General features: G+C 43.1%; 4 protein-coding genes, 2 long non-coding RNA genes and 1 other non-coding gene across 8 annotated transcripts; 3 read left to right on the top strand and 4 right to left on the bottom strand.

The window, feature by feature from the left end:
* Positions 1–1,176: 1,176 nt before the first annotated feature.
* On the bottom strand, positions 1,177–9,149 carry LOC101763621 (putative disease resistance protein RGA3). Of its 2 annotated transcripts, none has more exons than XM_022829364.1 (5): positions 8,903–9,149; positions 8,187–8,739; positions 6,980–8,081; positions 1,861–4,001; positions 1,177–1,711 (listed from the first exon to the last, which is right to left on the bottom strand). In XM_022829364.1, the coding sequence occupies exons 3-4, from the start codon at positions 8,063–8,065 to the stop codon at positions 1,914–1,916; spliced, it is 3,174 nt and encodes a 1,057-aa protein (XP_022685099.1). In that variant the 5' UTR covers positions 8,066–8,081; positions 8,187–8,739; positions 8,903–9,149; the 3' UTR covers positions 1,177–1,711; positions 1,861–1,913. The 2 variants fall into 2 exon arrangements, with proteins under 2 accessions (XP_022685099.1, XP_004980062.1); XM_004980005.4 differs by having other exon boundaries at positions 6,980–8,084.
* Positions 3,948–4,360, top strand: LOC106804491. Its single transcript, XR_001393304.2, has 2 exons — positions 3,948–4,037; positions 4,142–4,360. It is a non-coding gene; the product is annotated as an uncharacterized LOC106804491 (long non-coding RNA).
* Positions 9,150–11,906: 2,757 nt separating the features above from the next.
* Positions 11,907–12,643, bottom strand: LOC111258257. The gene is made up of 2 exons (XR_002678913.1): positions 12,504–12,643; positions 11,907–12,053 (listed from the first exon to the last, which is right to left on the bottom strand). It is a non-coding gene; the product is annotated as an uncharacterized LOC111258257 (long non-coding RNA).
* A 929-nt stretch (positions 12,644–13,572) lies between these two features.
* On the bottom strand, positions 13,573–15,026 carry LOC101764163 (putative disease resistance protein At1g50180). The gene is made up of 2 exons (XM_004980873.1): positions 14,026–15,026; positions 13,573–13,717 (listed from the first exon to the last, which is right to left on the bottom strand). Exons 1-2 carry the CDS (start codon positions 15,024–15,026, stop codon positions 13,573–13,575), a joined length of 1,146 nt encoding a protein of 381 aa, XP_004980930.1.
* Positions 15,027–18,178: 3,152 nt separating this feature from the next.
* Positions 18,179–18,251, top strand: TRNAK-CUU. Its single transcript has one exon. It is a non-coding gene; the product is annotated as a tRNA-Lys (tRNA).
* A 2,417-nt stretch (positions 18,252–20,668) lies between these two features.
* On the top strand, positions 20,669–21,709 carry LOC101768638 (metallothionein-like protein 1A). The gene is made up of 2 exons (XM_004980018.3): positions 20,669–20,899; positions 21,245–21,709. Exons 1-2 carry the CDS (start codon positions 20,847–20,849, stop codon positions 21,414–21,416), a joined length of 225 nt encoding a protein of 74 aa, XP_004980075.1. The 5' UTR covers positions 20,669–20,846; the 3' UTR covers positions 21,417–21,709.
* Positions 21,710–22,373: 664 nt separating this feature from the next.
* On the bottom strand, positions 22,374–27,807 carry LOC101767957. The gene is made up of 7 exons (XM_004980016.4): positions 27,631–27,807; positions 26,201–26,525; positions 26,013–26,093; positions 25,817–25,927; positions 24,978–25,094; positions 23,012–24,889; positions 22,374–22,854 (listed from the first exon to the last, which is right to left on the bottom strand). Exons 2-6 carry the CDS (start codon positions 26,518–26,520, stop codon positions 23,032–23,034), a joined length of 2,487 nt encoding a protein of 828 aa, XP_004980073.1. The 5' UTR covers positions 26,521–26,525; positions 27,631–27,807; the 3' UTR covers positions 22,374–22,854; positions 23,012–23,031.
* Between the last annotated feature and the right edge of the window lie 185 nt (positions 27,808–27,992).

Raw genomic sequence — 27,992 nt, forward strand, 5'->3', positions numbered from 1 at the left:
GTATTTCTTGCTGCAAAGGGAAACCAAGCGTCAGCTGGAACTATTTTCTCAAAGGCCTACTCATCCGGGTAGCTGACGGGGACCAGACGCAACCTCGTAGTTTAGCTCCTCGCTGACGGAATACGGCTCCCTCTTCGGCAACCGCAACACAAGGGGTGAGTACGACAGTCCTCAGACATTTGTAACTCTAGGGCCCGAGGCGGGATCGAGGTCAGTCTAGGCGGGGAGGCAGTCCAGCCCACAGCTGGGGTGTATGCGCAGGGGTACTGGATGCCGAGCATCTCACTGGGGGCCTTTGGTAAAGAGTTCCTTGCCGCGTGTCCAACGTAGGACACTCGGCAAACTTTTTTTGAAAAAAATTTAAAAAATATCTAATGTTTCAAAAAAATACCAAATTTTCACACGAACCAATATAGGTTCTCTACTGACTATACAAAAAGTTTTGTAGTTAAACTGAACTCGACCGTCACTTCGACTCTAAATTTTATTGAATCCTTCTCAAAGTTACTATTCTTCTTCTGAGATGCTTCGGTTTGTAATCATCGTACATGATAAAATGTGCAAAACCTTCTCAATTTTTTTCCACAGCCTCCACGTATTATATCATCACATCATGACAAATTTTAAGATTTTCAGACTTTGATTGTTTTTTTTACAATTTAAAAATACTACTACCACACGTTCATGGTCGTGTTTCCTGAACAAGATGTTCGAAATTTCTTTTCATTTCATGGGTCAGGTCTCAAATTGGTCCAAATAACATGAATATCATTTTTCTACTCATTTTATTCCATAATTTGAATCACTTGCAGTTCAAATTTGACTTATACCAAAAATTCCCTTGAAATGCAATTAATTAATTAAATATAGCAAATAAATTCAAAAATATACCAAATTTTAACATGGAGTACCACATGTTGTATGTGGGGAGTAGAAAAAATTTCATGGTGAAAAGAGAAAATAAATTAATTTTTTGCCGAGTGTAAAAAAACACTAGGCAAACCCCCCTCTTTGCCGAGTGTTTTTGGCTTGGCACTCGGCGAAGAGCTTGTTTGCCGAGTGTTCGAAAAAAAACACTCGGCAAAAAGAAAACACTCGGCAAATTTAAGGTTTCCCGTAGTGTTCCAAGCTGAGAGAGAGGCGCCAGCTCTTGCAAACTGCACCACCGGCTGCTGGGAACCAAAAAAATGTTCTCAGATTTGTTAACCCACAAAAATCCTTGGGTACCGCACTCACATTCGATCCGGTGATGTCAAGAGACCTCAGATGCACAAGCTTTACAATCCTGCTAGGAAGACGTACTGCCCAATTTCTCACAAACGAGTACATAAATGTCGTCAGGTAGCCTAGATACATCAGTACGCTCTAAGTACTTTCATAGAGATACACAACCTATATCGATCGGAATCTGCACAATACCCGAAGCCAACAATCACCGCGCATGCCAGTGCAACCCGAACCACAAGTAGCTGACTGCTTGCCGTCGACCTACCACCACCACAGATTCTTCTCTTGCCATGTACTAAGCAAAGGAGCCGACCACATCCTGTGATTCCTCTTGATTAGCTCTGTGTTGCCATCTCTTCTAACCCAAGTCAAATACTTTTATCCGGTGGTTGAATAAATCCTTCACCTTTAGATATAGGAAAGAGTGTCACAACTGATCTGACAACAGATATTCACAATACGATGCCCATCTGAGGTTTCCTCCCTGTTGACGGCAACAAATATTTGAGGTATCAGTAATTGATGCAACGATGCATGGAGATTACTGGGGATACAGAGAAGGAACAGGAGTACAAACAGCACTTGGGAATCTAGAATCAACTTTCTGCATAGAGAAAGAATAATGCGAGTTACCTGAACGCATAGGCTATCTTTCCATCAAGACGTTCAGTCTTCAATCTGAATCTTCATCTGAATCCTTCTTCGATGCAGTTGATGTCAAGCTTGGTGATATGGCTGATCTTCTCACACTCGGAGGAGCTACCTGAAATAATGGAGTCATGCAGCTCCTTGCTGCAACCCAACTTGAGAAACCTTGGATTCACACATGCTAGGTATCCTGGAAGTGTCTCCATGGTGGCGTCCTCCAGCACAATGATGTCGAGTACAGGGACACCTTGAAACACCTCCAGCTCTGGGCAGCGGACGATCCTAATCTTGTGCAACTTGGAGAGGCCGCTAATCCTCTTGAGTTTGGGGCAGTCGAACACATCAAGTTCCACAACAGAAGGGAAGTTCTCCACAGATGCCAGGTTGCTCAGCCCGTACAGATACAGATCTCTTAGAGCATGCCTCTTGTTGTTGGCAAGCCCCGGTGGCAAACAGCTCAGCTTGCAATCTTTGATCACCAGATACTCGAGAGCGTGCATGGCCATGGTTCCTGCAGTCACATCCACAGTCTGCTCCTCCCAGTCCCACTCCTCCCATTCACACAAGCCTACCAGAGAAAGACGTGTCAGATTTGGAAAAGCTGCTGATGTAGATGCAATGACGCCTCTTCCCACAGTTGAGGAAGAGGATGATGCCTGGAATTCGGACCCAACGCTCTTGATGGCTGGTGCATCTGCAATGCCCAACCCTTTCAGACTAGGGAGCTGACACAAGCCGTCAGGGAGTTTGGTGCAGCAAGGCAGGTCCTTCAGATTCAAAAGGCTCAAGCTCTTAAAGGCACATGCTTCCACTACCATCATCCAATTTGGTAGCGTGCGACCAAAGTATCCTTTAATAATTAAATCGTGAATGCGGGGTGGTGGGCAGAGCTTCTCCAATACCTCTTCCACTACTTCCTGCTGCTGTTGCTTCTTGATCTCATCCCTCAATTCCATGAATCCACTACAAGTCCATTCTAATTCCATGTACTCAAGGTGCTCCTTGCTGCTAATCCTGGCCGTTTCAGCCAACGAGCTGGCAGATACATCCTCGAGACCATGTAAAGTAAGCCTCCTAAGCATAGAAAGAGGCCCTATCTCTTCCAAGCTGCACCAGCCACCATCCATGTCCATGTGTACCCGGAACCCACAAAGTGTCCTTAGATTTCTTAACCCACCAAACTCCTTGGGTATCACCACATTGTCATTCGAGCCAAAAATATCAAGAGTTCTGAGATGCACCAGTTGTATAATGGTTCTAGGAAGATTCTCCAAATGTATAGAGCCGGGAAGCACAATATGTTGTAGGAACTTCATATTGTTGATATTGTCTGGCAGCCTAGATATATTTGTTCCCTCTAATCCCAAGTATCTTAGGTGCCTCAACTGACATAGGGAACCAACCAACCTATCACAATCTCCACCTTTTATAGACAATACCCTTAGCATAGAGAAACTATTCAACGAACCACTCAGCTCAAAGTCCAACTTGGAATTTATAAATAATGTTCTTACCGACTGTTTTTGTAGAGCAGCCAATCCAGATACCAAACTGGTTGGTCCTATGGACAAGCGACGAACAAGACTATCATTACTACCACTGGCAACTTGCATGTCCTGCACTACAAGCGACTCTTCTCTTGCCATAAATCCAGCAAAGGAGCGCACCACATCATGCATTGTGCATCTGTATGGAGTTAAAGGACGTTGCGCTTCTATAAGATTCCTAGTGATTAACTCCTTGTAGTACTCAATTGCTATTTCTTCTAGTTGGTCATCATCTGAACTACTCCTGTCCGTGTGAGGTTGGATGAATCCCTCACTAATCCACATGGGAATAACATGACGCCACCGAATAAATGTACCTTTTGGGAAAAGTGAACAGTAAAGGAAGCATTGCTTCTGCTGGGAAGACAAATCCTCATAACTCAAATAGATTCGGCTGTCCAGCTCCTTAGGCAATCCAACTACTGACCATGCATGATGGTCCAAAACAGCCTCCCACTCACGCTCACTTCTGGACTTTGTGCTTAGCAATCCTCCCATCACTTTGACAGCAAGCGGTAAGCCATCACACTTTCTGACAATTTTCATCCCGACATCTCTTAGGTAATCAATTCCAGTTACCTGTCAACAATCCAGACAAATGAGTTCCATGCTTGTGTGAGTGCATTTTTATTTAAATTAACATGAAGTTTAATTGCAAGATCCCATGGTTACGATTTTTAATTAACGACTAATATGAATTCGTTTCACTCTCTACTCAGGAAGAATAATCGGATGGCCAATATGCTAAGGTTCTATTTGGTGTTGGATGTCTTTCAAATGCACGTCAATGATTGGTATGTTTTTAGTAGTAGCTTGGTTCTGCTTTTGTCAAAACCAATAGCTTTCAATTCCATAAGTCAAGTTTAGAAACCAATAGGGTTCTGCTTTCCTTAATTATTACATTCAATTTCAGGAAATAAAAATTGTTTGTGCTTTTACATCTGAAGTGCACTCTAATTGAGCTATGCAAACTGTAAGTACGTACGGTGCCACAAGGACCATTTCTGCATACATGTTACACGTTTCTTACTAAGTATACAATTTTTTTAGCTTCTATGTATGTGCTAGAAAAAAAAATATAAATCCTATAAATTTTTATAAAAAAGGAAACATCATGCCATTAATTATGTAGGCTCTCGTCATCATTGACAAAAACAGCCATGTTTTTTTCTAAAAAAATTACCCAAATTTGTTATTATGGAAAAAACCTAAAGTAAATCCAATCTTGCTCATTAATTACCCAGCTCAGTGACTTTTAAAAATAATACACAGTAAATATATAACTAAATTATCCATCTAATCCCTTTGTCCTGTGGCATCCAAGTGTTCAAAAGTTATCCTCAAATACAAGGCATTATTGTAGGTACATTTGGATGATGGTCATTTAATTCTTTCTATAATTAACAAGATAAGGGTGACTGATTGCTGGATTATTACAAAAATAAGTTCCTTGTTATTTGCAACTACCATTAACTCAAGCCTATATGCGTCTTTTGCTACTCTTACTAATATATTATAAAATCTCTAGGACGCCTTGTATTTCAGGATGGAGGGAGTATGTTGTAAATAATATCAATCAACCCTTAAATTTTGGTCTATATTGGCCGCCTCTTTAATTATAATAAAACTCTAAAGTACACCCCTATGTCTACGTCTAAACCACCTGCATCTGCCATTATGAAGAAAATAACCAAAGTACTCCCCATATACGTATAATTTTTAATAAATTACTCATGTCATCCATTATTGATAGTATTCAAAGCAACGCAAAGTATATGTGCATAGAGCATGCCATTATGCAGACCATGTAAACACATGCATGTAGGAAGCAGCGAGCATATCAGTTTAATTTCGATGGATTAGTAATAATATAAAAAGCATATAAAATAACAAGCACCAGGAGGCTAGCAATAATGCAATGGTTACAGTGTATTTACATAGGTGTTATTTTATAGAGAGAGAGACAAACACAGAGAGAGCGCAAAGAGAATCAATCACTATGCCAAAAACGATTTGTGCTCGCACAGGGAAATTAATGTGTTGGCGGGTAGGATTGGCACTAGCCAGCACAAAGATGCCAAAGGCTAGCCCGCATGCACCTGCCAGCACAGATGGAGGTGCATTTGTGCTAGCGGATGGTTAGGTGGCCCACCAACACAGATGCCGCCCAAATATGCTCACGGATAGCTTTTTCCCCATCCAACCTTCCATTTGGAGCCTGTTTTTCCCCATCCAACCTTCCATTTGGAGCCTGTTCGAGAGAGGCTTAGGAAAAGCTCCAAAAATACCAAATACTAGGTGGAGGTTTTGTTATTGAATTTTTCAAGGTGATTTGTAAGTTTCCATGGTTTTAAGTAATTTTAAACATGGTTATTAATGCAATTAGCATAAGACTTATGTCTGGATTAGTGCTAGTTTAGTCCTATTAGCGCATTGCTTTAGGGATTAGCCTAGAGTCAGATGAGGTTTGCACACCTCTTTGTTATCGGTGCTTGCGCACACCAAGAACTGTAAATCCGGAGCTTGTAAGTCTTGTGAGACCCTCTAACCACGTTTTGTGGAGTGGCTGCTGGTGCATGTGAAATACTACCAAGTGAAGGCCGGCGAGGAGAATTCAAGAAAGGCTAAGCGGAGATCCACTTGCGGTTGATATAGCAACACATAGAAAAACATAGTGCACATCTAGATAGAAATTGAAATATATTTTTATATGTACTTGGAGTCTTTGTTTTTAGAATACCCAATTCACACTCCTCCCCCCTCCTTAGCTATAGGGTGTCACAGCCCCTTCAATAAGCACCAGCCAGCACAAAAAAGCATTATGCTGGATCATCACAACATCTGTCTTGGCGGGCGACTAAAGACACCCGCCAACACAGAACTATTTGTGCTGGCGGACTTGCCCGCCAGCACAAATAGACATTTGTACCGGTAGAAGGTTGCTGCAGGTGTGAAATCTGCCCGCACAAATCTCTTTTGGCTGCCAACATAAAGCTTTTCTAGCCGTAGTGAATTTTGTTTAGTTATGGCCTCCCAAATCTATCCACTTTATAATACTTATGAGTCTTTAGAATGGACATATAACTATTAAAATTACTAACCTGTGCAGGAGAATGGATGGCTAAATAGCTTTTTAAAATCTTAATAATGATTTCTCCAAAACTATTAATAGATTTAGAGAGATGGATGTTTCATGACCACATTGAATTAAGTGCACAGAAAATGTTTAGGGATTTGGTATTTCATTTTATTTGAACCAGTCACATTCTAATAGTCCATGTTCGGAAGACTCCTCTTGTTCCAAATAAAAGATTCTCTAGAAGAGTTGTGTATTCCTCACCTAATCAAATTCTAGTTTGAGAAAAAGCATGTGCAAATTCAAGTACCCATAGATTACGCACAAGCAAATCCTTGTCAGTGTGGTGTGCATGCGTCCTTTTATAATAAGAAAAGAATATCAAACTCCAGATTATCAGTAAGAAGGATTTAAGCGCACAGACCAAAGTACGTGGGGTACTACTGAATTAGTAAAACAGTATGTTTAACTGACTGTTCACCTGATTAGGAGATGGCGGCAGCTGTTTGGTGAGCAGGGACCAAGCGTCCTCTTCATTCAGTGGGCTGACACGGTGTTGGTAGAAGGAGGCTCCCATCCGTTGGGCCAGGTCTTCTGATCTTGTAGTGATTAGGACCCAGTTCCCCTGTTGTTTCTGGCTTGCATTTTTTACTGGGACACTAAGAACATGACTCCATGCTTGGTTACTCCATACATCATCCAAGACCAGGAGGAACCTGCGGCCCGTGGACAAGGTGTCGGTGAGGGTCCGCGTGAGGAGCGTCTTGTCTTGCGTCCCTCCATGGACTCCACCAGCATGCTCGATTGCTGTCTTGAGCAGCTCAATCTCGTCGAAGTGCTGGGTGATGCTGAGCCATACCTTCACTTCGAATTGCTCTTGGATGGTTACCTCGTTGAAGATCTTCTGGGCAAGGGTGGTCTTTCCCATGCCACCTGTGCCCACGATGGACACCACCTTGATATCGTGGAGGCCACCGGTGATAAGTAACTGTGCAAGCTCTCTTGTATCCTGCTCGATCTTCTCACCAACAATGGCCGACTCATCAAACTCGGACGTCATGTTCTGCGTAGACCTTTCAGCATCAGTTAGCTTCCTCGGCTCCGGGTTGGAACCGAGGTTGATACTGAACTTGAACCTGTCTGCCTCCTTGTGGATGCCATCCAGCCGCTGGTTCAGCTCCTTGATGCGGCTGCCCATCTTGTGGGCGAACACGGGATTCCGCATGCAGAAGAGCAACGGCTGGAAGCAACCTGCTGACACCTTCTTCTTCACACTGCTGCCGTCTTCAGTAGACCCCCTCCGCTTGTCAGCCTCGAGTTCGCACAGGTCTATGATGTCGGTGGCGTCGTACATGGCGTCCTTGAGCTTCCTCACCCATCTCTGCACACTCTGGTCAGTGATGCGCCTCCTCTCTGCATCCGCGAGGAAAGCTTTGATGCCTTCCATGTTGTCCTCCAGCCTGGTGATCTCGTCGGAGACTCCTAGGAGCATGGACACCTCCTCTTCAGCCATGTCCGTGATGAGCTTCTTCACGTAGGGTATCATGGCATCCAGGACGGCCGCCATAGCTGGAGCGTAGTGCCTGCTAGTAGTAGTAAACCATGCATCCACAAGCTAGGTTCGTTAGTTACTATTCGTACTCCTGCTCCTACATCGATCGATCGAGATGTAGAAGGAGTGTGCTCACCTCAACGTAGCGTAGGCGTCAGTAGAAGAATGGAGTGGCGAGAAATGCGTTCGCGATGGAGGGAGAGTTCACTTTGAGGAAGCCACTCCCAATATAGGACTAGATCCAGGAGTAGCAAGTTGCCGTTGTGTGTTAGTACTATTTGCCGTTGTTTAGGTCTAGAGGGGAGCAGCAAACTCCATAGCTTATAATTTTCATTTGTCATTGTTTATTGCGGCTGGTCTTTTGATAGTCGTCGTAGATCTCGAGTGGTATCACATGCTATTCGTACGATTCACCACTCGTATGTTTGGTATGCCCAGCACCCACAAAAAGTCACATGCACGCATGATGTATTGCTAAAGTAGAATTTATAAATTATAATCGAGGAAGCAATTCGTACCACCATGTTCGTATGTTCTTAGTATACAGGTCGGAGCATGCTCGGACATATATCCAATGGCTTGATGCCAACCAGCTGACACCTCTTCTTGTGCCATGCATGTCAGCGATCAGCTTCTGCACGTAGGGTGCCATGGCATCCAGGACGGCCGCCATGGCTCCGGAGTACGATCTAGTACACAATACATGATCACGTACGTTTTAATAACTGGAGTTCATATGAGCCAAAAAAAAACTTGCATTCCTACACAGGATAGCAGTCCTATCTATGGCGGAACAACAAACATCACCGTAAGAAACGCGACCCATGTTAGAATAAGGAGAGTATAGTTCACCTGAATTCCCGGGGCGCAACTAGCTGCTTGTGCTCTTTGCCTTTGTTGCTTGGGCACTTTGCCTCTGGTGCCTTGGCCTCTTTGTTCTCTATATGGTTAGGACGACATTGCCTTGGCCTCTTTGTTCTCTTTGAATACGTTTGACCAGTAGATCTGCAGGACGTATCAAAGCCAGACTCTAGTTTCGGAGATGAAACCGGTTCAATGTTTCCTTTGTCAATGATCGTTGTCGCTGGCTAGCTGTTCGAAGTGGACGCTCCACCCTTCTGCAGCCAGGTTCCTGGTTGCTTCCTTGTTGGAGATAAAACTGGTTGATTGAGACTTTGTCCATCGGGCTGCCTCAATAATTCCGATGCATGCCAGGTCTATTCGTCTACGTCCTCATCAGTCATCACCAGCTAGTGGGGCAGTTGGAACATGGTGACAACTTGCCGCTAAAAGCAGTCTAGAAAATGTAATCAGTCATCAGTCATCACCGCTAGTGGGGCAGTTTGATGCATGCGCAGCTTTTGTTAATAAGTTATTACAAGGTGCAATAAACAATAGAATGATTTAGTACTCTTAAGGTTGGTGGCTACGTGACCTTTTCTCAAGAGGTCAGATTCCACTAGCTACTTGCGCTGGCGGCACTCACGTTGTGTGCTCACGGGTGAGCGGCAGTGTTTTAAATTCATTTACGGCTTTTTTTTCACTCGCCATCCAAATGAACAAAGTTCGTGAAATTTCAGTCAAAATTTGAGTTAAAAAGTTAGATCTTTCATTGAATAATGAAATATTTTGAATGACCAGTCACTGATGTTATGTTGTGTGGCCACCGGCAACTAGAATTGAAAAACCAGCTGCAGGGTAACTTATCAGACATGTTACTTCTTGCCGTTCCACTGAACCAGTATGGTGTTAAATCAAGCAGCTTTGTGTAATTTCTCTGAATTGGTTACCAGACAGCGTAGAGGTTACAAGACAGCGTAGAGGTCATCAGCAACTTTGGCTCTCCAATTGGGGCTGCTGGAAAGTGGTGACAACTTGCCGCTAAATCATTCTTTCGTTAATAAGTAATTACAAGGTGCAATAAACAATAGAATGTTTTAGTCCTCCTAAGGTTGGTGGCTACGTGACCTTTTCCACTAGCTACCTGCTTATTGGCATTCCACGCTGATTTTAGACCGCAGGAATAGAAATAATGCATATGGCCACACTAAGCCGTGCTGGCGACCCTCATGTTGCGGAGACGGGTGAGCGGCAGTGTTTTAAATTCATTTACGGTTTTTTTTCTCACCATCGAAATGAACGAAGTTAGTGAAATTTCGGCCAAAGTTTGTGTTAAAAAGTTAGATCTTTTGGTGAACAGTGCAATGTTTTGAATGGCCAGTCACTGATGTTATGTTGTGTGGCAACCGGCAACTAGAAGTGAAAAACCAGCTGCAGGGTAACTTATCAGACATGTTACTTCTTGCCGTTCCGCTGAACCAGTATGGCGTTAAAGCAGCTCTGTGTAACTTCTCTGAATTGGTTACCATACAGCGTAGAGGTATTGGTCCTAGTATTTATTTACTAGGAGCAATAAACAATGGAATTCTTCAGTATTCCTAAGATTTGTACCTAGCTAATTGGCTCCAGCTGGCGGAGGCTGACGATCTTGAGGACAAGATAAGAAAATATGGCCGGCATAAGGTACAAGCTTGCTGCCATGCATAGTGCTCCAAAACTTGGAGTGGAGCTATATTCTTACGCTCGGACTTACCTAACCTGCGACTTACTACATGCTACTCCTAATTTATTGGTTGTGTACTCTGTCAATGGCTCACCCTTATCAAAAAAATACCAAATAGTCACGAAAGCTAACCTTCAAGGTGCAATATTCCAAGGAAAAGTTTGCATTTTTTAGGTGCGCACCACATCATTCCTGATATGCTGATGTTCGCGTGTGGACTGAATTAATTAGTCAGTATTAGGTGCACATGATTTGGGGTTGCTTTATGTTTTTTAATAACACACGGGTAATTTTACAACAGTGTATACAGTATCCAAGTGAATATGAGAGGATGGACTTGTCGCTTAAAATGGCTGTCCTTGAGACTTGACTCTCTTCAACTGAGATGATCTACAGGCCGAAGCAGAGCAAACTACAGGACGTTAGATCAAAAACCAATTGACTAGCCTGCACATCAAAATAAACTACGGTCCAATCACTGATGGGTTTGTCGCAATTGCCTTTTTTTATATGTGTTCTCTCAAGCTCTGTCTGCCTTTACGAACAGAGCCAGCTCATCTGAATTCTACTGGAGCAATGCCCCAATCGAACTAGCAGAATATGCATGACAGCAAGATGTGGTAAAAAGCGAGAAAAACTTTACTGAAAATACGAAACAAAACAAGCAGGACAGCATAATATATGTCCCAAAAGTTATTTGCACGACGTACATGACACAGCCAAATGGAAGAAACCAACAAACCAGCAGCTCAGATATTATTACAGGTCTGAAACTGCAGGAAACTGAATTGCCTAGTAGATCAACCCGGCACACAGTTACGCACCTCCAAACATTAATTATCTAGTATCAATTGCCATGGTTTGTGTCGTTGCTGAATCAATTGGTTTATCTTGTGTAGACAGATTACAGCAAATCGACTTGCAAGGCAGGACTGGATATTTAGAAAACAGAAACAGAGTCGGACGGTGACTAGAAACAGAGTCCATTCAGGTAAAGCTATCGATCAGGCCTAATTGCACACCAGCAGACCCGTGCGGTCAACTAACTTTCCACTGTTCCAAATCCGTCAATAACTTGCTATGGTCTCAGCAATGCGTATGGGTAGTCCCTCCTCCTTTTTCTGGGCTTGGGATGCTATGCGAAATTAAGTGTTACCTTAAAATTGCATAGGCAGAGTTCCCTACCCACCCACTCAAAAGAAACAAAAATATAGATATAAGAATTTTATTTTGTAGTTTTTCAGGTTTTGCTTTTTTTTCGGATTTTTTTGTTTTTTCTTAGCTAAGAAACAATGAAAATATTGTGCACACGATATTTAAAAGAATAAACATGCACCACAAATTCAGGCATGTCAAACCAAACATGTGCCAGGTAACATGCACTGCTACCATTCCAGGGTCCTGAAATTAACTCCTCCCACCGAGCAAGCCAAGCTTAACCTGCATGAGGGCCGTCAAGGAAAATAAAAATTTGTTTAGTACAAGAGAACTTGCATGCCGACATTAATAAGTCACTGGAAACGGATGAAACTCAGACACAAGAACGGATATATGTACGTATGTAAATGTCAAATGTAATATATAAAAAATACTACCAAACAATATATATATATACAAGGTATCCTCTTCATCCCAAATTGTAGATCGTTTTAGTATATGTAGGTTCATAGCTTTTGGTATTCATCTATACATACACAAACATAGTGCAAACTATGAATCTAGAAATACCAAAACGACCTACAATTTGAAACGGAAGGTGTGTGTATATTACTAGAGGAGCCATAAATAAGGCAGAATGCATCGTGCTAGCGAACTGAGCAACAATTGGACATGCTAGTAAGTAGTAAGAGATTTTGGGATGGGCTAATAGCGTGGAGAGAGTGCGCATACATGTGCATGCAGAAGAGGCAAGACTGATTTGCATTGAACAGATTCAACAGCCAGGTGTCGCGGGGTTGTCGCATCCTGACTCCGTGACAGCAGCTTCATCGCCAGCTGCTGAGGCCCCGCCATTGTCGGAAACATTATCACCATCGTCGGACTGGAATTGGGAAGGAATTTGACTAGTTAAAAAAAAGTTGAACTGCATGTTGGAAGTTACCATGCACGTACCAAATAATCGTCTTTGCGTCGTTTGAGTATGATTCTTGGACCGTTGGGATGGAGTTGTGATGTGTTCCTCAGCTCAACCTCTACCTTCTCCACGTCATCAATAGAGGCACCCTCACAGTCGACAGCTATTTTGACACTGCAAAATGAAGGGAGGCACTCCAGCTCGAGATCACCGCAGCTCCCGTTTCCATCCTTATATAAGGCCTTGACGGGAACATCAAACCAAAGCTGTTGGAGGTTTGGCATCACTGGCTGTTGTGCTATTGATCTGGTGCATTCATCCTTTGTTTTGGCACCAAAGGCTGTAGCACCCATCCCATTCCAGATGCTAAACGAAACACCAGTGGAGTGCTCGTTGAGCACCAACTGGACCATCCAGCCATCCAAAGAGCAAGATCTCAATTTCTTGAAGAAGCCATCGACCGCAGTATTTATGTTAGCTACAGTTGCCGTGCAAGCCATCGACTGCCGAGGTGCTACTAACACGAGGGCACGGAGCTCTGGCAACCCACCCAAGTTTTGCAGACTTGACTCATCCATGTGATCCACATGCAACCACAAGTAGCGGAGGATGGGGAGATGCACGGGACTAATCCATGATGGCAGCTGACGGAACAGTATAAAACGTAAAGCCAAACCCCAGAGATGCCGCGGAAGTACCACTATGTCACATTCCCTCGTTGCGGCTTCACCATTGCCATCCAAATACAGATGCTGGAGTTTGTGAAGATTGCCTAGTGAATGCACCATCTCTTTGAAGCGACCGCCAAAAATGTCGAGCACCCTAACTTCGCTTAGGTTGCCAACGTCCTTCATAAATTGCCGCTGGGACTCCTGGTCCAGGTTATCAATACGTATACACAGCTCCTCCAGTGATGTCACCTTCCTCAGGAACGACCCATCTGGCGCGCGCGTATGGAAGCGCCCACCACGTAGATAGACCAACTGCGTTAACTGGCAAACGCCTGATGGCAGTATCCCTATTGTAGAACCTGCCAAGTCAAGTGTTTGTAGAAACTTCAGTTTTCCTATTTCTTCCGGGAGCTCACGAATATCACATGTATATCGTAGACCAAGGTACCTCAAATGAAGCAGATTTCCAAGGTGCTTAAGATCCTGCCAGCCTTCCAAAGGTACTCTGCATCTCTCTAAATCTAGCACTCGCAAGAGTTTGTAGCTTGTATGCAACAACACCCAACTCTCAATATTACAATAATAGGCAACCAATGACCTCACTTGTGCCATGTCCATGTGATCGTCCTGCTGAGTTTGCTTCATAATTTTGTTCTGGTGAGCTAACCTGCGCACCTTGTTCTGATGTGGTAATGTTCCTTCATCATCATTTGAGATAGTCACAAAGTTTTCTTTATATGACAAGTCACAGATGAGATCAAGCACCATGTCATGAACACGACATCCATATACCTCTCCCAAAATTTCTGACTCGACCGCCTGGATCATGCTTCTATTTATGAGCTGATTGAAGTATTCCTCTCCCTGTTGAAACAAGCTGGTTCCTGTTTTCTTCTCCACGAAACCTTCAGCTATCCATTTCCATATTAAAGAATCTTTCTCAATCCCATAGTCTTCTGGATACACACTTAGATACAGTAAGCAGGTCCTTAGATAAGAAGGCAGATCATAGTAGCTAAGAGACAATATCCACTCAGTATCATCTACTTGCTGATTACCCTTACGACGATAGAAACCAGGAGAGTTGCACACAGCAACCCAATCTTCTCTTAATTTACCCACCAGCAAACTGGCCATTGTGATGATAGCTAATGGTACACCACCACATTTTTTCAGTATCTTTTCAGATTCCTCCGTAGGGTGATGAGGAGGATATTCACCATTAACACCAAACAGCCTCGTTTTGAATAATTTCTCTGAGTGATCAGGGGAAAGTGTGCGTAGCTCGTAAACCTCCTCCTTGCTAGCTACATCTCCATTGCGAGTAGTTGTGATTACTCTACTTCCAGTGCCATTGTTAACCAAAGCTGATTTGATTATGTTCCAAGTTGTTATGTCCCATACATCGTCAATAACAAGGAAGGTGTCGAGGATGTCCTCCATGTCGTAGGACGCCTCCCTGACCTCGCTAGCCCACAGCCGGACCTGTGGATCCAGCTGCTCCGGCGGCACCTCGCCCACCTTGCTGAGAGCCATCTGCGCACTCTCGAGCTCATGTTTCAGAGACTCGATCTTCTCAGGCAGGCCCTTCTGCAGCTTGTACTCCTCATGGAGCAGCTCACCGAGCTTGGCGATGACGCTGCCCACCGCCCCGGCCACAAGATCCATGCCTAGCTAGCTCTTGAGACGAGAAAATAAGCTTGGCATGTGCAGAGCTGATATAACAGGTTCAGCATTAATACGTGTAAACACCTGCAAGCATACAAGGCCATTGATTAATTGTGAAACCTGCCAACTAAGATTTAAAGCACAAATAAGAAGCATGGAAATGGGAACCCAGAAAAGAAAAAATAATGCAAGAATTCTTTCAAAAGAAAGAAAGAAACCTAGATCGAGGCCAATTAGCAAGGATTATAGATAAGATATGGGGAGCCAAATTAAAGTCACGCACCTTGCTGGTTCAGCTCTTCCATTGGAAAACTTTCAGGACCGCTCCAATTGCCGATGCAGGACTTATCAAAACAGCATTCCACTCACTTCTGCTATACATTTGAAGTGTATAGTATGCAGAAGTAGCTTTTCTCAGCATCTGTTTCATACTGTATATTTACTATGTCTTGTTATTCATGTGATACACTTTTGCAGGTTTGAAAAAAGCGGTTGTATTAGCTGCGGAGAAAGCTGCATCCGCTATTGTAGAGGCTGCTGTCTCAACAAGTGTCTCACGGTAATGGGGAGAAATGCTTGCGCACATGCATATTCTATTTCTCATTTGTTTTTCTGCTACTATACTTCCATGTTATTTACCTGAGAGTTAAGTTCACTTTGGTGGTACAGAAGCTCAAATCAAGTCGGTGAAAAGCATGCTGTGGAAGAAGCTGTGCAAACCAGCAAAGATCAGGATTTAGAAAATTTTGTTATCAGTGACCAAGGGCGGCTCTTGCAACTTAGAGAAAAATATAGCATCCAGTGTCTACAGATTTTGGGAGAGTTCGTTGAAGCTTTGGGTCCCGTTCTCCATGAAAAAGATGTTGATGTTTGCCTCACATTATTGCAAAAGATCAGCATGAAAGACCAGGAGGGACATGACCACTTTGCTCTACTTCCTGATGTTCTTAAACTAATTTGTGCTTTGGCTGCCCACCGAAAATTTATAATAGGGTTTAGGGTTCTTAAATTACACCTCAGGATGGCATAGATAACATCACCAGTGCCATTAAACTTTATTACTGTGTGGTCCAGGGTGTTAGTTAAGTCTAGTAGCTATATAAGCTTTTTCCTATTTTACCCCTGCCTTATCTCTACAATACTTTTTACAATTATTTGCCCATGCACGGGCACGGGTTGATAGACTAGTGTTCCTAATGGGGATCAAATATTTCATTAATTTGGATCCTTGGAGAGCAAATAGATAGTGTTCTAGTGATTTCATTTGTGTTTAGATATATTTTTAAGTTTTAAAGGTGGCAATTTTGCAAGCTGAGGTAAATAATTTCTTACAAGTCATAATAACTCAAATGATCATGGTGCTGGTCATCATGAAGGACATGTTAAGATACAAGAATTCATATATGTTCCTTTTGTGAGTCAGAAAAGGTTGTTATTGGTGGCTTGGATGTAGGTACCTACAACTATATTTGTGTTTGCGTGCAGTCTATAATGGAACATTACCCAACAAATAAAAAGCAGTAGAAGTAATTGATTACTTAACTGTAGAAGATAAAATGCATCGACTGACCTGATCAAGGGGAAGTTGTTTGTTGAGCAAGGACCAGGCGTCTTCTTCATGTAGTGGCTTGATGTGGCGATGCTTGCATTTTCCGAACCAAATCTTGAAATCTCGTAGTGAGCAGAACTCGGCTCCATGGTTGCTTATACGCCAGGCATTATTTTTTACCGGAACACTAAGCACATGTTCAGCGTCGTCTCTCCACACATCATCCATCACGAGCAGAAACTTGGTCGCGGATAGGGTATTGGTTAGGGTCTGCACGAGCACGGACTTGTCTTTTGCTCCCCACCAGCATGGCTGATTGATCTCGCCGGAGACTCTCCCAGCAGCATGGACACCTCTTCTTCTGTCATGTCCGTGATGAGCTTCTTCTTCACGTACGTTATGCCTTGCCTAAATAAAGTCTCTCTTTGCTTTGTTGTGCTTTGCTTCTCTTTTGGATTGGGCCTACCTGAAGAGAAACGCCTTTGCTTCAGTTTAGAGTACAAGGCAAAGTTGTTGGGTGGGCCGGCAGGCCGCAATAAGAAGCCCAAAGATTTCTGACGATTTGATCGAGTCCACATTGTGTGTGTATCCGCTCCGGGCCAGGTGGCGACGACAGCCGAATTAAAGCAAGCCCAAAGGTATCTATTGCCCATCAAAATGTCGTTGATTATGGAATCACAGGTCCATCAGTTCGAATGCTGATGTATCTAATATGGGAGGGTGTAGGAATGCAAATCGGATCGGATTCAGATGGAATCGAATTCGGGCAGCACTTTTTACCATATTTTTAATACAAATTTAGATTCGGATGTCGTCGAATGCGAATGCAAAACAGATAGCTCGAATTCGGATTTCTATTCAGATATCCAAGTATTCACTAGCTTATTAATAGTTCTGGAAGAACATACAATTATGTGTATAGATCAAATATAACATTTAGAAAGAAAAAAATATTATTTATTGAAAAATAGTTTTATAAAACTATTATAATAAATTAATATATATTAATAATTAAATAAAAGCTTACAAAAATAATAAAATAAATTATTTGAAGTAATTTAAACCAACAAATATATTAGTTTGAAAATAAATCATAATAGTATATATATTATGATTTAGAGAAGTGGTTATGCTAAACGAATGCAGAGAATATCTGGTATGCCATCCACTTCCACATTTATTTCCAATACGAATTTGGATAATAGAAAACAAATTCGAATGTATCCACTTAAGCTACCACATTACAAGATATTAGAAACGAATGCGGATACGGATAACCATATATTACGTTTTAGCGGATACGAATTCAATTCCGATAATTCGGGTATCCAAATACCACTTTGCAGCCCTAGGAGGAGGGTGCAATAGCGTGCTTTTCGTGGTCCTTGCATATTCTGAAATTTTAACCATGCGAACAGTTTTAGACATAACAATCGAATTGTTTAGAACCATCCCACCATTCTGTGGATCCATTTTCCTTAATTTGGGCTGATGGGTGTAGCAGGAATGTATTAGCCCAAATCAAACGGTGATCTAGTTGTAAGAGAAGGTCCAAAATTGGTTCTGCGAATTTTTAAGATTTTTACAGGTCGCTGTCACAAAAGCCCGTCTAGCTCAGTTGGTAGAGCGCAAGGCTCTTAACCTTGTGGTCGTGGGTTCGAGCCCCACGGTGGGCGTCTTTTTTTATTTTTCGTTTTCCTTTTGTTTTGCTCTTCTCATTCTCATCTCTCGTATCTTTTTTTTCCCTATACCATCTGCATCATCAATCAGACATCACTTGATGACAGTCCATTTTTTTGCCTCTACATCATCGTCAAAAGCAACTCCAATGTAAATAACAATAGGCTTTTTCCTATGAATAACTATGTTTATCTTTGTCCAAATTAAAGTTTGTCGACAACCGAATAATCGAATTTGAAAAGCATAATGCCTTTTTGTTCTTCCCCCCGAGGCAGTTTCTGAGGAACCTGCATACTCTTCCTTTGAAGGTTTCGATGATGCATACGAGATCGGTAGCAGGCATGGAGCAGATAACATTTTTAACTGACGGTTGACACAGCAATATGTTTCTGTTTGAAATTCAGGCATGAGCATGCCAAGCTACCTCTTGGGTGAGCACTGTGTAAAGAATAACCGTAAATCGTAAACTTCTTCCTCCTTAAATGAATTAGCAGTGCCCCTGCTTTTTTTCAAAAAAAGCACTGTGTAAAGAACGAGCAAAAACAGCGTTCTAAATTCCAAAATAATAAGGTCAATAGCTACAAAGAAATCTGGTGTTATCCGATTCAAGAGTTGTTGAACATTGTTTTAGGTTCCTTGAACAATGAAGTAACAAGGATGATGGTGACAGCTGAGCCTTTGTTAACGTGAAGCGATAACATTTCTCATCTAGATTACTGACGTGTGCTGGATACATATGATGGTGTTTTATTGTTGTCTCAGTCAAAGAAGATGATACAGACATACAGCTTACATTCTATTAAGGAAATTTTTTTTAACGAACGAGCACGAGACTGTGCCTATTTCATTGATAAAGCAGGAGTATACAGGATAGAAAAGGCAAAGAAAAAAAACAAAGGAGGCTGCCAGGTGAGCGGCAAACCTTGCGAGAAGGAACATGACTACTCTCTTGCTAAAAGGAACGCTAGATTTTTGGCCCCCCCCAGCAACCAAGATGAGGCCTCTTCCTTTATTTTCGCCATCAACGTCGTTGTTGAACTCTCGTGCCTGTTGAAGATGTGTGCGTTCTGCTCTTTCCAAATTTCTGCTCTTTCCAAATTTCCCATATAATGAGTAGAGTGAGACTTCGCATAGCCTTGCGCGGTAAGTCCAGTATTGTAGTTATAGAAGTCCATCATTCCAATGCATTGGATGAGGGTTGCCATGCAGTTGGTCTGATGCTTGGCTGCACTAACCATGTCGCCGTTAAATCCCATATCCTCCTTGTGTTCCTGCACTCAGCCTAGATGTGGTGACTAGTTTCCATGGTTTGTCTGTATAGGGTGCAAGTGGCGTTGTACGGCCATCCACGTTTAGCCTGCCTATCTGCGGACCAAACTCGGTTTTGTGTAATTAGCCGCAAGAAGAATTTGCATTTTGCCGGCGCCCACGTTTTCCAGATAGAAGAGATTTCTGGTGTTTCGATGCAGTCCAGGAACTGTGCTTTATATGCCGATGCTATTGTATACATGACGGATCTTGTTAGTTTCTAGAAGATAGTATCCTCTTCCACTTATTGAAGCTCCTGACCATAGCCCATAGTTGGGCGAACGATGCTAAATGTGAAGTGGTGATGCTGTTGTCGATATTGAGGTCACAGATCCAGTTGTTACTGATAGCATCGTGAACCGTCCTATTTTATCTTCTTGAAATGTTGAAGAGGAGTGGAGCAATGTCCTTAGGTGCTGGCCATGTAGCTAGCCAGAAGTCCAGAAGCTGTCCTTTTTACCATCACCAAGGGTGATAACCGTGCAGGCAGCAAATAGTTGCATGTCTGTCTCGTCGCATGGGGTTTCTATGTTGGTCCAGGATTTTTCCGGAGATGCCCACTCATGCCAAAGCCACCTCAAACGGAGGGCTCGTGCGAATTTCTCGAGGTCAGCCCCCTGTATTGCTTCAGTAGGCAGGTTTTCGTCCAGTTGACTTTACATTTACCCTCGGTTAGCTGTTAGTCTCCCGCCCAGATGAATTTTTTACGGATCTTGTCTAAGTCTTGGAGCACCTCGGAAATAACAAAAGAAGAAACTACTTGTTCTTGCAATGATAACCTACATACAGATATTTCTAAAGCCATCAAGTACCTAGCTTGTCTAAATAACAAGTGTGGCCTGGAACAAGTATCGAGTACCTGAAAGCAACCTGCTTTGAATTGGAAAGGATAAAAATTCGACAAGGAACGAACAAAGGAGGCACATTTCTTGCCGGCCAGAAACTATTGGGTCTTTGCATCCTTGTGAATTGATAAACGTGCTGGTGTGTTTCAATGATGTCCATGAGATGGGAATACAAAGTCAAGCACGCCTTATTACCTTATTGTGTGGCTCTGTCTGCAGAAAGCAACCGGGCGCATTTTCTTCCGATACCGTGGTTACTTTCAAATTGGAAGACAGAGACGTACACACAAGGCAATAATTCAGGGAACAATTCCATCCATCCACTGCTATAAAAGGCGGTGTTGGGGTGTTGGGTCTCTTCAGTTCAGTGTGCTCAAGCAATCTCAAAGAACTTGTCTTCTCCATCCACACCGAGTTTTTCGGCTTCTTGACTTGAAGATGTCTTGCAGCTGCGGATCAAGCTGCAACTGCGGCTCCAGCTGCAAGTGCGGGTAAGTAGTAGCATATGCATCTCCATCATTCTGTTCTTTGCTGATGCTTCTTGCAAATAGTTCTAAAATTCCATGATCTCCTTTAATTTCTTTGACGGAAATGAAATCATTCCATCATTCTATTCTTTGCTGATGCTTGTTGCAAATAGTTCTAAGATTCCATGATCTCCGTTAATTTCTTAATTTGACGGAAATTAAACCATGATCCATCATTCTGTTCTTCTCGATCGTCGTTGTGATTAACAAGATACTCAAGCGTGTAGTCGACTGAAGAACAATCGATCTGTTCGTAGTAGTTCCTTGTTTACAGCTGCTAAGATTTGGCGTTTGACTACTTGTGTGCAGCAAGATGTACCCTGACCTGGAGGAGAAGAGCGGCGCCGCCCAGGCCACCGTCGTCCTCGGCGTGGCCCCGGAGAAGAAGGCCGGCCAGTTCGAGGCGGCGGCGGAGTCCGGCGAGACCGCCCACGGCTGCAGCTGCGGCGACAACTGCAAGTGCAACCCCTGTAACTGCTGATGATTGCCTTCTTCCTTGGAGTTGGATGATGCATGCTGCTACTACTCTGCTTGTCTTGTGTGTGATGACTGATTGAACAACAATAAGGATGAGCCAAGTTCATGTGTGTATCGGTTTGGCTCCATCTCCAGCATGCATGTGTGTGTTTTGCTACTATACCTTGTGCTCATGTATGTGTGTATGTGTGTGTGTTGATCGTTACAAATGAAATCATGTATGCATCTCTGTATGTGCTCATGTGTCTTTGTAATGGTCAGTCCAGAGTGATGAATACATAAAAACTGGTTTGCTTTTGTGTGGTTTGCGCTGCACGTTATTTTTCTTCTTAATACAAAGATACGCAGCTCTCCTGCGTGTACCGCCACTAAGCAAACCAAGCATTCGAAAACAGCCAGTCCACAAATTGGAGTCACCCGCCAGAAGAAAACCAAACAAAAGAACCAAGGTGACAAGGGGCCAACGGACTGGCTTCACAGGTTGCCAAAGAATTCAGCCACCTACCAACGGTGCCCTCCAGGGGAAGGAATGGAAGCCTCAGAGGAGGAGCAGAGGCCACCGAAAATTAGTGACCAAAAACAATCAAGCAGAGAGGAGGAATTCGAGCCGGCCAGCGCAGGGGGGCAAGAGCCGACAACCGTGGGAGGAGAGGCACGCCCAGGGGTAGGAGGAGGCGCGACCGGAGAGGTGAAGAAGCCGCCGCCGGGGAAGATCGAAGAAGGGCCGGCCACCGCAATATCCTGCTCTGGTCTGGTCTGCCGCGCATGCATGATTAATGTGCTCGATCAGTTGTCGGATATGCAACGAGCAGAGATGCAACTGATCAGTTGGTGACAGGATTTTTTTTTTTAAATACGTAGGAGAGCTGCGTATTATTATATCAAGAAGGGTTAAACAAATATTACAAAGCGGGCCTATGCGCACGCACATCTACCTTCGTGCATCTCAATTCGGAGTTGGTGACAGGAATCATCAATTCGTGCTTCATACCGTCTTGTGGTAGTAGTAGGATCAAATTAAACACAGACGAAAGGGATATGCATGCATGCAGATCAGAAAACGGATGCTTGCAAATTGATGCATGCTGATGCGATTGAGCTGATTGAGCAAATTGATACCTTCTTGTGATTGACCATGACTAGATTTTTTTAGATCAAGGGAAAAAAAAACACTATGGTATGGACTAACCATCTACAGTTCTCAACTGCTAACCCATCTACGCTGCTGTTCCAGCGACATCATCACCGTCATCATCGCAAGCTACCTATGCTAACGTCCTATGTATGACTGCATCTCCACACCTTTTTCCACCCAAGAAACCGCAAATCGCAGCAAGAATCTGACCACTGGACAGGCATGGCTTCGCTGCATCTCATCCCCAAGAAAAGAAACCACCATGTTCTCTAATTCGACATCGGAACATCAGATCCTTAATTCGACACTGTAATGGCAAAACATATGTCAGACTTATTAAACTGATTAATGTAAAAACAAATACAGCAACATGGGAATACAGCAAATACTCAAAGTAAATAAACTGATTGATGTAGAAACAAATAGATTCAGAATTCAAGGGGGGGAAAAAAGACACCAAGTACCTGCTGTCGCTGTACATCACCTAGAGAGTGGAGATGAAGAGGTTGCTTCTGTCTACAAACTCAACTTCACAGGTTGCCTTGTTGTGGCCTGTTTGCTTGCACCTGCTGCATAGCCTTACAAGAGTGCTTGTCTTGTTGGGGTTAGACCGCTTCCTTCTTGGTTTATCCGATGCGCGTTGCTTGGGAGGCGGGATTTCATTCGCCCCAGCACTAAAATCAAAGCTATCCATGTCAGGTATCGGGAAGATTGTACCTGAGTAAGTTTCCCGGTACCTTTTCACTGTCAAAAACTCTGAGCAGTAGTCATAGAAAGAGCACCCAAGCCTGTTGCACACAGCAACGGCGTGCATGCAGGGGAGGCCGGACTGCTGCCACCTTCGGCACGTGCACTCACGAGCCGCAAGGTTAACGACATAAATCGCATTGCCCCTCACTTCGAACAGAGTCTCAGAGGAGCACAGCACAGTCATCTTGCCGGCCTTCAACATCTCATCCTGCACTTTGTATTCCATCGTGGGTGTTAAAGGACCCTCCCACGCGTTGCAAGCTTCACGCCTTGATTCTATTACTTCCATGATTTTCATTCCCAATGAGTCTGTCATCAGCACTATGGAACTCTCCTTCTTCGTTGGTATCCAGTTATTGAAGGCATCAACAATGTTCAGGGAGAAATGATCATACCGGCGGCCTGTGAAAAAGGCATCCGACCAATGTTCTGGCTGCCTTGCAATGATCCATTCAGCAGCTTCACTGGATATATGCCTTATGTTTTCGATGGACACATTAAAATCCTCGATGCTACATGCTTGGGCCGCACGAGTAAAATCCTCAACCATCCCCTCCCTTATTTGTTGCGACCACGGTCCTTTCCTCAGCTCTCCTTTGAATTCCTCCATGATATGATGCAAACAGAAGGCATGTTGGCTATCCTCAAACACTTGAGAGACAGCAGCATCTAGACCCTTTTGTCCACTGGACAAGAATGTCATGTCGGTGCAAGGGTAGTTGTGTATTTGGAGAGCCATTTTCAGCTGCATTAAGAACCAACCCCAGCTATCATAATTTTCATCTTCAACCACATTAAATGCCACCGGAAATACACCATCATCGGCATCAACTGCAGCAGCCACAAGCAACTTGTACTCGTTTGTCGCTTTCAGTGGGACCTTGTCCAGAAATATGAGAGGTCTGCATCCATTTACAAAGCCATGCAAACAAGCATGGAATGCAACAAAAAAGCGACGGAATTTCGTATCCACCACTGGAGACAGCACACTTATACTACCTGGGTTGGTCTCTTCAAGCCTCTGACAATACCAGGGTAAATGACTGTGAGTCTCCCTGATAGCATGATACAGCTCTTTCTGTGCTACTTCTTTACCTCGCCAAACCTGTGAATATGTTAGTGTAACTCCGTATTGTTCATATAATTCCTTTACAAGGTCCTTTGGCTTAAACGTTGGGTTCTCATGCAGCTTCTCCTTAATGATAGTAGTCAGCCACTGTCTTGTTGCTCGACGCTGACCCTCTCCACTTCCTCCTCCACAAGTATGTTCATCTGTCATTTTCTTGATAACAAATTTCTTGTTACGAGATGATTCGGACGCATGCAACCGCCAGGTGCAACCCCCCTCCGCAGCACATTTTACAGTGACACGAGTGGTTTCATTTTTTATGAATCGGTATACAAATCCTTTCACGATGGCATACTTGCACAACTGAGCACGGAAGTCCTTCACATTATCAAATTCTTGACCAACTCCTTTGATAATGTCATCCCACAACAGAATAGGATTGTCAAGTCCCTGGGGAGGCTCTTCCATGATCTCAGAACCATCATATGGAATGACTGCACCATCAAACATACTAACTGCTTCCCTGAAAAAATCATGAAAAAAATCTGTAAAAAAATATCCTTTTCAGGAAACACTTCAGAGATAATGATATGAAATGCATAAAAAGTTACCTAGGCATATTATCAACAAGAGCAAGATTTTGCTGATCCAGAATGTCTGGTGTGAAGGAAGCACCTCCAACTGTGGTGGTAATTGCGATGTCATTCCCAAATTCCAACTGAAAAATCCTAATTTTGAGAAAGATGAAAACTGTAACTGGGAATGGACAATGAAGTAAAAGAATAGAAGCATTGACTAGTGAACAAAGCAAGTAATGATCCATGAGACTGCAACAGTGTAATGATGTATAATAACGGAACTGCAAAAGAAACATTCAAGATGAACTAGACCACAAGTGCACTCTAAACTTTATTTAAATAAACAACAGGTAAGGACCATACTCCATAAAAGCGAAGATGTTTTTAAAATGGGGAATAAACAACTTTAATCTAGAGCAGTAACTATAAAAACTACAGCTGAAATAGAGGATCACATAGGGCATGGAACCAGTACATGAAATCATTCGCGGTGGTATTGACTGGTTGGGGGAAAGGGTCAGAGGACCAGAGTAAAGGTTAGATTGTTGTCGCCAACATTGAGCTTGATACCTGTCATCATGAGCTCGGCACTTATTTGTTTTATTTCTTTGGTTGATCCCTGCAGGATATTATGTTCTTTGTATGTAGAGAAGTCTCCAACAAGACGCGCTAGCCAACTAACAGACAATGCATAGATATATGCAGCTAACAGATAAATGAAGGAACTAACATGTAGTTATCCAAGTATTCGTAGTGCCTACAGCATATTTCTCAAATTTTACATCGAAAGCAGTTCATTGCAGATTGCACATAGCATCTCGGAGCAAAGAAGACGTGAAGATTTAGCAATTGTTTGTATGTCGATTCTGCACCTGTTGTCTTCATTTTCAGTAAAAACTGAAATTGGTTGTCCCACATTATTGGCGCTAGCTTGAACTGCGTTGCCAGGAGAGTTGGTAGTCTTGTTGTTACTTCTGATTACCCTAGACAGAGATAGCATTGATTGTTATGCTTAAGAGTATGGGTTTAAATAATATTGACAAAGAAAACTAGAGTAATGTGACACACTTGTTTTTGGAAGCTGGCCTTTTCCTTTTGTCGCCACTTGCAATAGAGCCAGGTGTAGGTCCAGAATGAGTTGCAATACTCCTGGTTATCCAAAATGAGAGAAAATCCATCACCTCACCATATGCTTGATGTTTGCTCTTCCACTTGAACTATAAGAAAGTTAGATGAAAATGTAGAACAAGGCATACCTGTTCTCTTCTCTACTTATCAGAAAAACATCCACTTGTGCGGCACTGATAGTAAAATCAACCATCCTTTGCAAATCCAGGTCACATGATATTGTAATGAGTGTCTTGTTATTATTTGGAAGAAAGTACTTGAGTGACATGTCAGTGACATCAACATGGAACACCTTGGACACCTCATCCTTGAAGCTCTCAAGCGAAAAATCACGAGTGACATCAACAGCATGTGCTTCTCCTCCTTTGTATATCAGATTACCATTGGGCCCAGAGGTGAATTCTCCGCCGTACTGGCATATGGCTACCACAATACCCCCATCCACCATGCTCCCTGAATTACCGATCATATAGTCAGCATAATGACACTACAGTTTAGAAAATCCTGACTCGAATGTGACATATACTGAATCGAATAATATATTGAATCCTGTTCTATTCAGCTTCTCGGATGTGACATATACTGAATCAAATAACATACAGTCAACAATTAAAATCAGAAAAAGTGCATATGAAAGGCAACCATGTAGGTTGAATTACACATGATATTTCAGACAAATATATCAGTTAGAAAACTAACAGATAAAGCACTACAATAGAAACAGAGGGAACAAGTGAATTACAAAATGTCCTCCCATATTATTGATAACAAAAACTCAAAAATGGTCTCCTGGTTGAGCCACATCATCACCAAGTTAGGAACTTTTGGAGCTTTTATATTATCCTAGCAATGCAACTGCAAATCTGCACTTCCAGCAGACACAAAAACTGTCTTTTCGTTCCTAACAGTTGTCATGAATGGCTTTGGAATTGACAAAAAAAAAATTGAGGGATTGAACAGTATGATGAACTATGCTACAAATCAGAACCCAGTGATCTAACTTGATGGAGTCAATTAACCGATGTGTCTGTCTGTCTTTATTTCAATACCCATATTGTCAGGATGCCTGACACATATAGGGTGATAACTGTCACATGAGCAAAAGATGAGGATGGGGTGTACTGCCATTCACTCCAAATTGCGGGGCTGCCATGACAACCGACACCAAAAAGCAAGGTCGGAACTGAAAAAGAAAAGAAGGGCAAAACGCAAAAGGGGGGAATTTGTTCAAGAATCCCCTACAATGTGCGCAAATCGCATCGAGAGCACCCGCTAAATAAACAACCGCAGAGAGAGAGCGCAAGCGCAAAAAAAAAGTGTTAAAAGATGAAGTCTCAGAGGAGGCGCAGAATTCACTTAAAACCCCCAATTTTTTTGCGAAATAAACTGCGCCCGCACGGTGCGAAATCTAACGCTGAAGACGAACTCGAGAGAACTATGGATCTGCGTGGAGAGGGGAAGGATCTGGGCTCGACTGAGAACGAAACGGAACCCTGGCTTCGCACGGACTCAGGAACGTATTCAATCCAAGCGAGCAGGGGGGGGTTAGGGCACATACCAGCTCAAGGTGGAGGAGCTACCAATCCTCGCCCGACTGGACCGAACGGAGAGAGGAGTCGGGCGACCTCGGCGGCGGCGCGGCGGCAGGCGTCAGCAGAGGGGGAGGGGGAAGGAGGAAGAAAGGGGATCGATTTGTTAGGGCTGCGGGATGAGAAGGGTATCTTTGTTATTTTCTTGGCCACGGAAAACTTGGCCGGTTCTTTTTACAAGTTTGCCATCATGTTCCCGTCTTCCCTGCTGACTCTCGGCAATTCGTTGAGGTCTCATACGATATATTGCACGCCAAAATCTTTTATTCTTTCCGACCCTAACCAAATCTTTCTGCGTCGTCAGCAGCAAATATCAAATCTTTATAGAAAG

This window comes from Setaria italica, chromosome VIII (assembly GCF_000263155.2).
Source record: "Setaria italica strain Yugu1 chromosome VIII, Setaria_italica_v2.0, whole genome shotgun sequence".
NCBI lineage: Eukaryota > Viridiplantae > Streptophyta > Magnoliopsida > Poales > Poaceae > Setaria > Setaria italica.